Below are 14,281 nucleotides of genomic sequence, written 5' to 3'. Positions count from 1 at the left end.
AAAATGAAGATGATGCGTCTTCATCTTACGTATAATCATATATTGGATATATACATATATCTTCATACTTATCAAATAAATCTACCGGCAGAGGTTTATACGGGTAAATCGGTATTTTCGAGTTAAAGACAAAACTCAAAAAGTGCTTTTATTTAAATGGAAATTAAAATGGTAAAACCTAAGCGCATCAAATTTCAAGTATTATGTGTTGAAATTTTTAAACCGCTTTTGCTATCTAATCGGGAAGAAAATATTTTAAAATGTATATATTTTTGTAATTTTAAGCGCCATAACTTTAATAGTTTGTAAGTCAATCGTACAAGATTCACACACCATAATAATATAGGTTTCTGTAAGAATAACAAACATCGTTCCAGGTTTACTAGCAAAATCGACGAATGAATTCATTCAAATATATAATTACATTTCACAATTCTAAGGCAATCGAAATGCAGTTAATATTTACCATTACAAACCTTAATTCGGTTCACCAACAATGTCAAGGAAGCCACTTAACTTTTACTTCACCTGACATTATTTGTTTCACATTCATAAGAATGAATGGGGTAGATAATGTAAGGGAAGAAACATTTTTTTTCGATTATTCAATAATACAAGTTCGAAGTTTGTCTATACGGTTTAGAAATGGAAAAGAATTGAAAATTTTCAGTCAAGTGATTGTTGAAACTAATACTAAGTTTTCTTTTCTGTGTGTCAGTGTTGAGTAATATAGAATAATAAAATATTTGGGTTTTTTAAAAATAATAAGAAAAACTATTTTTTTTTAAATTGCACAATATTGCGAAATTTAAATGTTGGTTTCATCATACGTCTGTTTGCAATTTTTAATGCAGGTAAAGTAAATACATATGTATTTATCTTTTACGTAAGAAACATACTTTATTTTCACAAAATTCAGTATAAAAGGAGGTGCTGCAATAATTAATTTACGATTTGCATCTCCTCCTAATAACTACTGAAGAGTATTGGAGTTCACGTAATTATTATTTTTATTATGTAACTGCTAATATTCAACATATTTAATTTACAAAATTTATTAATATTATTGCAATAATAAAATATGTTTTTATTTCATAATAATTTAATATTTAAGTTAACATGATTTATTATAATTTAATTTATATCTTATTATTTTTTAATATTTGATGTACATTGAAGTCAATAAATAAACTTTTATATATATATATGAATGAATTTTGCTACTCGTTATCAGACTCTACAAGTCAAAACGTTCATTTATAGGGTTTTCTTCGGCTTTATTTTTATTATCATTTAATGTTTCTTTTTTTCGAAGTTAAAATTATATGTCATAAAATGAAAATATTGAATAGTTATAATGAAAGGCACACATACATGTACAAATACACTCACACATAAATATATATATATATATATATATATATGTTACACATATATAAATTTTCTATATTAAAGAAAACAATTAAGCGGAATATACACAACAGTAAAAAAATTAAAACGGCTGACACGTCAACATTTTAATCTTAAATTTTTTATTAGTCCTTAGTTTTATCAAACGATATTTTATTTCATGAAATGTGAAGTATTTCTTTGAAAGCAAACTGACTACTTATTTTACTTCGTTATACGAAGTAAAAGGGTATTGTGATCGGAAAAATTTCGGTTTTCAGAATTTAACGGAAATGTGCATTTTGACCATCCCTATATCAATTTTGAATAAATTCGGTGTGGCGTCTGTGGGTACGTACGGGTGTATCTCGCATAATTCAAAATCGATTAGCAGTATAATGTTGAAATTTTGTATTTAGGGCTGCTGTAACATCTAGTTTTGCACCTTCCTTTTGAATTGCAATAGACTTGAGAAAAAGAGTCCAAATAAGTCAAAAATAAAAAATAATGGATTTTAGAATTTTTTGTAATTTCAGTAATGCTTTTCAAAGATATCTGGTTCCGGAGTTATAACCAAATAACAATTTAATTATGGAATATTTGGATTTTACAAACGGAAGGCCCATCGGTTCGAAGCCGACTTCATTTTCTTTTTTGTAAAAAAAATTGAAAATTAAGAATTTATTAAAGAAATAAAGTTTTATGTATTTAATAGGACGTACAAGGATGTCTTGTAATGTCCACATCAGATTTTATTTGTTGAAAATCTATCGATAAATAAACGAATTACTGTAAAAACTTGGGGACATACTTTTTTGCCGGATTTCATCTACGTCGTTTATAAAAAATATAATAAATTAATATATTAAAAATAATTTAATAGATAAATAAATTTATCTAATGTTATTATTTATTATCTTTATGTATTTAAACAAAATAGTACACGATAGGTTTAATACATTGCGTTTGTCAATATAATTATTTAAAACATATTTTATTTATAAACTTTAAAAAATATACAACTACATTATTTTGAAATATATAGTATAGAATACAAATATTATTTATTGCTGATTACGAAGAATTATGAGAAAACACTAAACAATTATTGATCTAAACAATACTAATTAATGAAAACGAGAAAAAAGAACCATAACATTTAAAGATAGAAAATTCCTTCAAAATATTAAAAGTCCAGCATAATAAAATAAATGCCGCGATGAGACGGGAAGGATTTTTTTATACAAAGAAAAATATATGGAATATATATATATATATATATATATATATATATATATATATATATATTTATATATGTATAAGTTATGTTTATTCATAAAAAAGAATATTATTAAAAAAGTACTTTTAATTTATTATACTTTAAAAGCCGTATAGATACTTCATTAGCAACACATTCCGTTTTTTAACCAGTGACAAATTATTCAAATCCATTTTATCTAAATCTAATGTTTTTAAGTTTATAAACAATTCTGAGGGTTGAGCCTTGTCAAAAATTATGACAATTATATAAAAAAATTTGGATGCCCGAAACTTTAGAACATATTGGGATTTTAGGGTTATTCCTTCAATCAATCTATACTATTAATTAAGAGAAAGAGTTTTTTTTGGTCCGGATAAAAAGATAAACTACATGGTCAATAGCAACCGAATTTTTACCCCTTTTTTTGTTTTTATTGAGAAGGGTTTTAGTTATATTTCATCTTGAAAAATTAGAAAGAAATATATATATTTTGTAGTGGAGATTTGCCGATTGAAGCCCAAACTTCAATGAATTGAATTAATAAAATGTGATCTGTGAGTGTCTATCCTTGTATGAGCTGGGTTTGAACAGAATGATTGATTATGAGTATTTAAAACCCAATTTCTAGTTTATTTGAAATTCCAAGTTCGAAGGGGTAAATTTTTTTTAAATACCTATTTAAAAGGATTAAAATCCTATTTAAAAAATTTTTGAATTTTTCCGAATACCTGATATTTTTTAATTTCAATGGTGAGTGCAATCTTCATTTCAGTGCTGAAAAAGGTAAAAAAAAATTTGAAGAATGACTGTAATTTTTCCTAATCACGACTACAGTAATCCAGATATTCAGTAGATTTGGCCTTGCAAATACTCTGCAGATAAATATTTAAAAACCATTTTTGGGTTTTTTAAATTCCGATTTTTTTTTAAGGGGTGGGAAAGTGTTGTGACCAACACAGCCGTTGCCATCGTTACTGTACGTGTGGCAGGCTGCAGTTACATCCCGTTACTTGATTAATAAAGATAAAATTAAAAGATTGACTGCTACGGATAACGAAAGAAACAACACAGCACGTGCGAAGGTGCGACGAAAAGTAGTAGTATATTGTCCTTGAAGCGTTTTCGGTATTTTTGTTTTATAATTTACAATTTTTATTTTTTCCTTTTGCGGTAGAATCGCAAAAAGATATTATTATATTACTGGGATGGACCTAATCAAATTTTGATTAATTCTAAAAGTACATAATTACGATTATGATCTGTATTATTAGGTGGAATAAATTTTTGATAATTTATTTCTTGATACGATATTAATTCAAATGAAAATAATTATTTAGTATAGATAATATCAATGTATTTAATACTTAGATCTATAATTTTTTACTTTTCTGTTTCTAATTTATGCTGTAACATGTACGTATTTCACTTTTGATATAATTATAATATATTCTGCATCTCTTTTTGTCGGAACAGAAAACAAATTATAAAAAAGTATTGTCTATTTGTTCTACGATTGGCGATTTATGAAAATAAATTATATCCTTAGAACTACTCTTTAAAATAAATTGTAATAAATTCTAAAATTCACCATTTTTTTTTGCTTCCAGTCACAATCGATTTACACACTATTTGGAATATTTTTCTATTTCACTGATTAATTCTTAACCGATATAATACTAGGTTTCAGCGTTTCTAGTATACAATAAAAAACAAGTTTAAAATATTTTTCACAAATTATTTCACCGATTAATAAAATCTATTAAATTTCCTAATTCGGTAAAATATTATTCAAATTTTTATTCGTTTCTAGCAGACGAAACAATGGTTCGATATTGATAAATTTGAGTATAAAAATATATACTCGTATTTACAAATGAACACAACTGAAAGTTTGATAAAACATTAACAAAATGAACATTACGGAACTTCACAAAATTTAACCACCTTTTCACTTTCACATTCTCCATTTTAAATTTCCCAATTTTCATTTCTACAATAATCCTTTCCCACGTTTTACCTCTTCTGCCCCATTTCATTCCCCCATTTCTCCTTCTATAATTTCTTTTTAACATTTCCTTTTCCCACCTTTCCGCTTTTCTCTTCCTCTTCCTCCTTTCCATTTCGTTTTCCTTGTTTCCCTTTTTTTTCTTTCCCATTTTTCCTTCTTCTCTTTTTACCTTCTTCCCGTTTACTTATTTTTGCATTAACGTCTTACAGATAGCGCTGTTTTTTTAAAAAAAGCATGATTTTTATCTTTTTCAGATGTATTAGCTTAGGTATATAAATAATAGACATATAAAAACACGCGCGTATTCGAATACAACGTTGTTTAAAAATTTCAATAACTTTCGGAGAATTAAGTTATTGAACAAACGAATATTTATATTTGTATTTATGTAGATGCACAACTTATTACTTAATTCTTTAAAACTATCTTCTATTAAAATTAACTGCTTTATTGAATTAATTAATAATATCTATATTAACAACGTATTGATTATTAATTTCACTTAAAATATCATCTTATTTATAATTAATTATTACGATTAATGCATAAACCGGATGTTTAGAAGCAATTTTTATTTAAAACCGAATCGCTCCATTTTTTCATGACGAAACGGTAAATCTATGAGCATACGTATCTTAGTTTAGTTTATGCTACAGTTATATAAATTAAAAGATTATAAAAACGAAAATAAAATACTAAATGTCTGTTTTTTTGGTTTTTTTTTAGATTTTTAAACGAAGTGAAAATGGTTTATATTAAATTGGTGTTAATAATATTGGTTTCTGTCGTTTACTATAATGAAGGTAAATAATTCTAATTCATATTACAAAAATTTAAACAGTAGGAAAGAAAACGTTTTATCCCGTAACACAAAATCTAAGGAACGGAACAATTATTATTTCATGCTCTCATAGTTCTAGAAGAGCGATCTCAGAACGAGTTTGATCGCGTACCCCAAACACGCAAATAATTATTAATTTTACCCCATATAATTTAATATTTATATATAACTGTACTTGAACTGCGATCGAAAGATTATTGATTTTTACGTTTTCAGTAAATAGGTTGATGACCCGTTGAAAATCTGGTTTAATATTTTGAAGAACTTTAAATATGATACAAAATTTTTTCTTCAAAACGTGAAACCAGAAACTTACGTCTGAAAAGCTAAACATCATAAATGCGTCGGCTTTAAAACGCTTGCGTACGAAGATAGCGGTTTCAGGTGGAACGTTCTGCAGTATCTTCCCTCCAAAGACAGAGCGTTTTTCATTCCCTTATGCTTCGTGCGTATGCGCTTTAAATCCGTTGCATTTATGATGTTAAGCTCCCTAGACGCTAGTTAAACCAGACACAGTGACTGATAAGAAATGATAAGAGAACCTTGTACTCAGTTGATACACGATGGTATATTCGCAAGGGATCATGAACAACTTCTTTGGCGTACCCCCAAGTATCACTGTGGGTAACCCCTGGTTGTACGCTGAATTAAACTTACTTAACTCACTTTTAAAATCATTTTTAATGATTTTTTAAAGTGTGCAACTTGTGCACAAAAATTAATATTTCTGGTTTTTTGCTATAATATTTGCGAAATGAATTTATTGATGTATTTTGTTTCCTTGCAGCTAGAGACCAATTGGATATCGATAAAAACGAATGGGAGAAATATTATTACACAGAAAAACAAGATATTATTAAATTAGTTCATAGCATGCCATTACATCATACACAGATAAGCTGTTATCTTTGTTTACTTACTGAAATAAATAAACAATTGGATTTAATTTCTATTATATCAAATGTGAAATATGAGAAGGAAAAAATTGTTGACAAATTTAAATCTGACATGACATTATTTAAGGAGAAAATCGATTATTGGTATGATTTATGTTATAAAGGCATGCCGACTAATACCAGAAAGACATTTTATGAGATTTATACTACAACACATTACAAAGCATTACTTCAACCACATAACCCTTTCGATGTTGTAGGATGCATGCAAAGATTTACTAGAGCAGAATGTAAGTATTCTTTTTGTATAACGGGAATTATATATTAATCATATTTTTATATTACTATTATCCTATCGACCAGAAATTTCTCCTTAATTTACCTACAGAACCCATTAATTTTATTACCGTACGTTATGGTAATTTTGATTAATTTTGGTGTTGCGTAAACACGGATGAATTTGATTAATCATAATAGAATTTTGCAGAATTTAATAAACATACCGGTCAATTTACATAATCTCCATATTAACATATTTTACATATTAAAATAACAACTCGACTATAAGTAGTAATTAACGAATTTATTATTTAACTAATCAAAACATTACTGTTTATTAGTTGAGGTAAGCGAGCGAATTTAGGCGGGTTATGTTTTGCTAGATAATCATAATCTAAACAAACAGAACCTAAGAAGGCTAATCTTGGCTAATTAATGTTAAATATACAAATTTTATATATATATATATATATATATATATATATATATATATTATTCTCAAAAATTGGAGGAGATAGATCATATTCAAGGGTAATTATGCATAATCAACGGATTAATCAAATTTTTCGTAACGTATGCAGGTGTAAAGTCGTTACCTTCAGATGTAGCTGAATTTTAATATTTAAACATGATTTAGTTTGGAATTGAAAAATTAAAACATGACTAACGCATTATTTAAAAATCATTTGTTGTGGTTGTAAACGGATGATTTTCACGTAAGACTAAAATTCATAAATCTGTTAAAAATTCTATTTTGTTTTTTTATAGGTGACCGTGTTGATTTGTATTTAACGGGTATTTTTATATAAATAACAAAAAAAGAAAAAAGGAACATAAATAAATTAAAAACAAATGATTAAAACGTCCGGAAATGATTTCCAAGATTACTGACATTCTTTTCAAATTCATCTTGATTTCCGATACCGAAATTCCAAAGCGATCAGATCTGAGTAACGCAGGAAATACCTGGATGTTCAATCTTTAATAATTCTTTATAATCGTCTCGTTTCAAAACATTCTCCTACTTATTGAAGAGAAACAACTTCTACCCAACAAATGAAAATTGTGGATAATTTTTAATATGCTGATGCGTACTTGTTACATGAGAAAGAGTAGTGACGCTTATAATAGTGTAATCTCAAGTCGCTAATCGATTACATCACCCGTTCTAAAGAGAGTAATAACGATCTTTATATTATGCTGTTTCTTGCAACTATATATTTATGTTGACATAATCTAAACATATAAAGAAATTTACTGAACCAGAAAAAAACAACGTAATAGCTTTCTATTAATCCTAACTACTGGTTTTCTTATTCTTTAACGTGGGAAAAGATTGCAATATTTCTTTTTCTAGAAAAAAGTAAATCTTTAATAGGGTGCTGAAAATAATTTTACATTACCCTATAATATCATCTTTCGACCATGTCTTGTTAAAATTTCGTATATTTGAACTGAATCCACGAGCAGACGAGGAAAATTTTTCCTTCGTGTACAAAATTCTGAATTTCTAATTAAATTATTCTATAACTGCACCTCAGATTTGATCCTTCCGATAAATGATTTAAAAACTCCCATTTTAATGTTTGTTTCTCTTTAGCAGATTTTGGGATCTTCATCATTTCATATTTTTAATATGTTTTGTGGTTTAAAGGCGTAGCCTTTTTAATTTTTCGAAATTAAAGATTCCTAAAAAAGTGAATTTGATACTTTTTTAGGCTCAATTAAGAGGAAATCTGTTCAGATAAATATTTTGTATGGATTTTACTGGTTTACAGGAGAAGAGGACGAAGCGCAGAATGCTAGACATGGACGCTAAAACTCTTTTCCAGTGTACACGTAACACCAGGACATACGGTTAAAACAATACTGAAGAACGCAAAATGTACTGTGAAAATGGCAGACTATATATGAATAATGGAAAGGTTTTTCAAGAAAAGAAAATTTTCTGCCGGTATCGATCGATGAATTCTTTGTTAGGTTCCTCTACAATGGCCTCTTTAAACATGTGAATCTGCGAAAGTAAAAAATTCCGAAATGAATTCCTCCTAATGAAGTCAAATACGTTACTTGCTGCGATCGGTAGGATAAACCATTGTGAGTTCACAAACGGCCCTTTTTAGGAAACAGATTGTTTGGCCTATCTAAGGTCGTTGAGGCGTCGTTGAATCTATCTCCTACATTCCGTCAAAGTTTATTTTTTCATTTATTGATATTTTTCAAAATACGGCTCGCGAAAATACTACAAAAATGATCAGATGACTGAAATTCTGATCGTTTATTTATAAAAAATTTTCAGTATTAAATAAAATGAAAATACTCGTATTTTTCTTAAAAAATCATTAATAATAACTATTTCAGGTTAAATTGAAAAGGAAAATGGAATTTAAAATTTTCCATGTAAAAAAAAAATTTATTCCAGTTTTATCGGCATCAAAGATGAACGGGACGCATAATACCCGTTATGCCAATACTGTTTTTTGTCAATAAAGAAAGAGAATTTACAGATAAATAAAATAGTTTTAGTTTTTCCCTGAACGCCTCTTTGTTCTAAGTTCCTTACCACTTCAATGACTGAGGATTATAAGTCTTGTTTATATTTTTAGATGTTATTGTACTTCTTTATATATACATACATATTTTTTTTTTTATTTTGCAGTCAGTATTACGGATTTTTATAAAATAAAATATCGTTATGAAGATGATGATCTTAGTTACAAGATTTTTTTTAGTAATAATGGTATAAATGATTTGAATGAAAAATGTTTTTCATGTATACAAAACTTTGTACAATTTGAATTAAAAAGGTGGAATGATATTGAGTCAGCAGTACGTCTTACTATAAATTCCAATAATATGATAAATGATGGTGAACATTGGGACACCATGAAAGATATATTTTTAAACCATGAGAGATACATGGATGCAATTCAGACTTGGATCACTACTTGTGCTTCGAGAACTTTCCCGAAGGAGAAAAAGTCACAATTTGATATAGATCAAACAAAAAAACCATTAATTTCACACGGAAAAAGTAAAAATATGGAGGAATGCATATATTATTATATTGATAAAGGTAAGTAAAATTAAAAGTAAAGTTAAAGTTATTTGTCAAAGAATAGAGAGTTCATTTGGTCCGAAGATGTTGACTGATCCCGACAGGCGACTGAAACGTCCTGTCTACCCAGTTCATTCTTCCGTTAACTGTACCATTAGCGGTGTCAATCATACTTTAGACGCTGTAGGAAGTACTACATCGCATTTGTATTTCTGTTTATTCATTCTTAGCTTTACCGTGTAACAACAAAGCGATACGCACAGTTTAATTAGTTACCTAAACTTCAGTTTAATTTTTGTAATCTCAGCCCTTAGATAAGGTTCAATCTGAATTTATATTCTTCTAATATTTTCCAGTTATACCAGTAAATATCTAAAACTGATAAATTGTGTTAATTTTCATTATTTCGGTCCTTTTTATACCGTACTTATTAATAAAATTGGATGTACGGTTACGGACTCGTGTCGTACAAAAATACAAATAATTAAATTCATTTAACAAGAAGTAAATTATAATTCTATAATACATATCGGATACACGGTACGGTAAATTCGTACCGTGAATATTTGACCTGAAAAACAGGATTTTAATAAGTTTCATTAGCGATCAATTAATAATGTCCGCCCAGAATATTCATAAAATATTATTCTAACCTATACTAGAAAGATGCTTCTAGTAAAATATTAAATAAAAAAGAATCCTGGGCTGCGTTTTCTATGCTGTGATTAATTATTGGGCATCCTGACTCCTGTTACTTATTTTATGAAAGACCGTCTTTTCCACTGTCAAACCTGATTAGCTACCGCAGACAACAATCTGGCATCTGTCACGATGCCAAAGAAGCAAATGTCTGGGCTGGTATTTCCATCAGTGCGTTCTTTCGCCTTTACTGCCTCCTTTGTTTAGGCTTCTTACAATTTCACTCATGTACTTTTTAATTTGTGGCTCTCTCGACTAACTCACTGATCCTTTAGCGGAAGCGCATTCGCCTTGTCTGTCTATAAAATAAAATTATTCAAAAGTAGTTATTTTCCTTAACTACATTTCAAACTAAACTGTAATGTCAAATATTTTTTTATTTGAGTCTACTGTATACATGAAAATTCTATTCTCTTATCCATTAAAAAATTGTTGTTCGCAAACACGAAAGTTTTATCCTGCCGATTTCTTCTATTCTGAAAACTAATAGCTAAACTAGTCGGGACTAGATGCTGAAACTCTTATCTTGGCGTTGACCAAGTCCTTAGCCAAACGGGTAGCCGGTAATATTAAAACTATTACAGTCATTAAAACTAGTACTTCCGCCAAAGGAAATAAATTTTTCATTTCTATCAAACAACTGTTAATCCGATATCGGATTTTTATTCAGCCGTTTCGAATTATATTTCCGTGATTACAAATTTGAAAGTAGATTTCCAAAAGAAATTTTTTTGAATTTTATTCTATCGACAAGTTAGTATGCAATAAGTGGCTTTACCAGCAAAATCTAACCAAGTGGGGAATTGTGACCTTAGATTCGAAATGGAAAGGGCACAATGTGTTACCATTGATTAAAATTATGCCCACACTTATTGACGTCGACATCTCCGGTAAACGCAATATATTGTTCAGATTTATCGAATCTCTTTGGCGCGAGTGGTAGCTATTTAACTCAATAATCTTTTTACATTGGTGAAAGGAAAACAATGACGTAAAATGATTGATTTTGTTTTTTAATGCTTATAAGTAAAATATTTAATTTTTTATTTTTTTGTTAATATTAACGTAGCATATTTAGCCAATATTTACGCATGTTGATTAATTATTTTTATTAATTATTCAGTACTATTTCATTATCTCAGTCGTTTAACTGCTTAAATGAGTGATTTTCGGTCAACACTGGCCGAGATCGCTTCAGTTGTACCTGCGTCAAAAGTAGGAGTGTATTATCTCAAGAACGAGTAAAACGGTGCAGAAAAGAGATCGTGGTCCAGGGTCGGAGGGCCTTGACTAGACGGAAAGAGCGATGGAAGTGTGCTCTGACCGGCACGTAATTCGTTTTACGCATTGTTGAAATGTTTTACTTCTCTGTAATAAACAGTTACGTTAATTTTACCAAATTACATTATGTTGGTGTGAACAAATGTTATCGATCATCGATAATCTCCAGGTAATCATCTATCGAGGAAAACATGAAAATAAAATTAGTATCTCTCTCTTTAGCATAATTAGAGTCTTTCAATTTCATTTATGTTTTTTTTTTTTTTAAATTATATTTTTCTTTACTTTTCAGTCAGGTACGAAAATGAAATAGTTTCTACAGGGAAAACAGTAACGGATGATAATACAGTTGAAACTAAGGTATCTGAGCTCTTAAAGCAAATCATTTATTAATAAGTAACTCTACGTGGAAACTCGATTATATGAAAAATTCGAATTAGATATTTTATTTAGAATTAGAATTTCTTATTAAATATGTAATATGAAACTGATAATAAATAAAAAGTAAAAAAAAAATTGTCTAATTTAATATATTAATCACCTTTCCTGGTTATACATAATATAGCTTTCAATCTATTTTGTTTACATTTACTTCTGCTTTAAAAAAAAAAAATGAGAACCTTTTTGCTGATATTTTTCATTATTTCCTTTCAATATATATATATATATATATATATATATATGTAGAAATGGAAGTTTTTAACATTAAGAAAATGAATAATTTCGTTGATTTTCCTAAATATGCGACCGATCAAATCGCCTGTTTAAATTTAATTTCAAAAATCGATACGATTTTAAAACACGGTGAATTAAAAATAATCGCAACTGGCATTGCTATTTCACTGCCTAAAAAATATGAAGCGCAAATAAGACCTAGATTGCGTATGGGGATAAGCTATGGCTTTACAGATGTGAATTCACCAGGTTCAGTCGATGCTGATTACCGAAGTGATATTAAAGTCGGCCTTATTAATATGGCCGATAAGGATTTTACAGTGCAGAGGGGAATGAGATTCGCGCATATGATAATATATAAATACAAACGCATACAGTTGACGGAAAGCGAAAAACTAGATGAAACTGAACGTAATGGTAACTATTATGGTTCGACTGATCTGTGACCTATAAACAGATGAATTTATCATCAAGGCAGCGTCGAATATAATGATTATTTATATTAAAAAAATAATATATTTTCTTTGGAAATATTTATACAATAAAGATTAATTAATGGCACTCAAGAATGACGGCAAAATATGTGAATCTTGTTTGTGTAGTGCATGAATTTTATATATTAGAGGGAGTGAGCGGGGCTTAGGTCACCTGATCAGAATACTGGTCTCTGATTGGCTGCCGTGCGTCAAGCGGTCATCTACATCTGCTGTCCCTGGATTTAATTCTTGTTCTGTCCGGTTGTTACGGTGTTTGTGTCCGCATACTGACAAAAGTGGTTTTTGCCTATTTTTTAACTATTTGTTGGAACGTAAAAATTCTCTTCGAAGTTAGTGACAAGAACCTAGTTCTGAGTTTTTATATGCTTTTGACCCTCTTGCCAGTAGTTGGTAATGTTTTAGATAAGGTTCTGTACTTCCGTTTGAATGAGCGATTATAAGCAAAAAAAAGTTGCCGATAGACTATCAGTATGGGTTTTGTTCAGGCAAGGGCACAGAAGTTTCTATTTTCAAACTTATTATTAACGTCTCTTCCAGAACATTTATATATGTGTAAGGTATTTTTTGGATATATCAGAGGCTTTAAAATATTTGCAATGGCCATCTGCTTTTATGTAATTACAGAAGACAGGATGCATGCGGAATAAGATCGAGGTACTTTCAAGTTATTTCAGAAAGAGGTCTTTGTTCTTCTTCGGAATGACGCTGGAATAGACAATACTCAGTCTAAACATTGTCTGCAGTGCAGTGTATTATCAATCCTCTTCTGGATTTTCCAATTCAAATCGCTGATGCGGTTGAGATTGCTTAGTCGTTGTAAAATCACTGCTTATGTATTTTCTGGTCGAATGGAACTCAAGGAAACAGATGGAGTTATGAAAAGGTAACAATTTTTCGGGCACGGATTCTATCTAATTTGTGGAGTCCCCACGTAATGGCGTGTTTTTTTTTTCAAAAAAACAGCCACCAGCAAATATAGAGAAATTCCGGCGCAATAGTAAGTCTTCCCATTAATATCTCTCTTTTCAGACATATCTGGGTTTTATCCTAGATGAAAATCTTTGATTCGAGTAGTACTCTCAGTATATTGCAAAGAAGACGTATAATGCCTTCTTTGGTGTAGGAGTTATCCATTATGGTAGGAGTATTGAATTTTGACAAATACATACATAAATGGTTGTAGGTATTTGGGAAGCTATAATGGTGAGCGTTGAGCACGTCTCGGATTACAGTATTCATTTTAAACATTATAGTAATACCAATTTATGAAACCAGTGTCTTCTTTTTGTTCATTCGTCATCTGTGATTAAAGAACTATTCCACGAGAAGCAGTTAAGGTTATCTCTTTTCCGCTTTGGTGTCTACTAGCACTAGCACGGAGTCAAGCTCATACATTC

The 14,281-nt window shown here is 29.2% G+C and overlaps 2 protein-coding genes across 2 annotated transcripts in view; one reads left to right on the top strand and one right to left on the bottom strand.

The window, feature by feature from the left end:
* The window catches only part of LOC142334114 (uncharacterized), a 69,158-nt gene that overhangs the window by 26,824 nt on the left and 28,053 nt on the right, over positions 1-14,281 (bottom strand). The window lies entirely within an intron of this gene.
* Positions 979-12,228, top strand: LOC142334112 (uncharacterized). The gene is made up of 5 exons (XM_075381823.1): positions 979-1,017; positions 5,385-5,461; positions 6,287-6,685; positions 9,334-9,750; positions 12,005-12,228. Exons 2-5 carry the CDS (start codon positions 5,404-5,406, stop codon positions 12,103-12,105), a joined length of 975 nt encoding a protein of 324 aa, XP_075237938.1. The 5' UTR covers positions 979-1,017; positions 5,385-5,403; the 3' UTR covers positions 12,106-12,228.

The sequence above is a fragment of the Lycorma delicatula genome, chromosome 13 (assembly GCF_047948215.1).
Source record: "Lycorma delicatula isolate Av1 chromosome 13, ASM4794821v1, whole genome shotgun sequence".
Lineage (NCBI taxonomy): Eukaryota > Metazoa > Arthropoda > Insecta > Hemiptera > Fulgoridae > Lycorma > Lycorma delicatula.
Note: the sequence above shows the minus strand (reverse complement) of the source record. Positions and strands in the feature narration are given on the sequence as shown.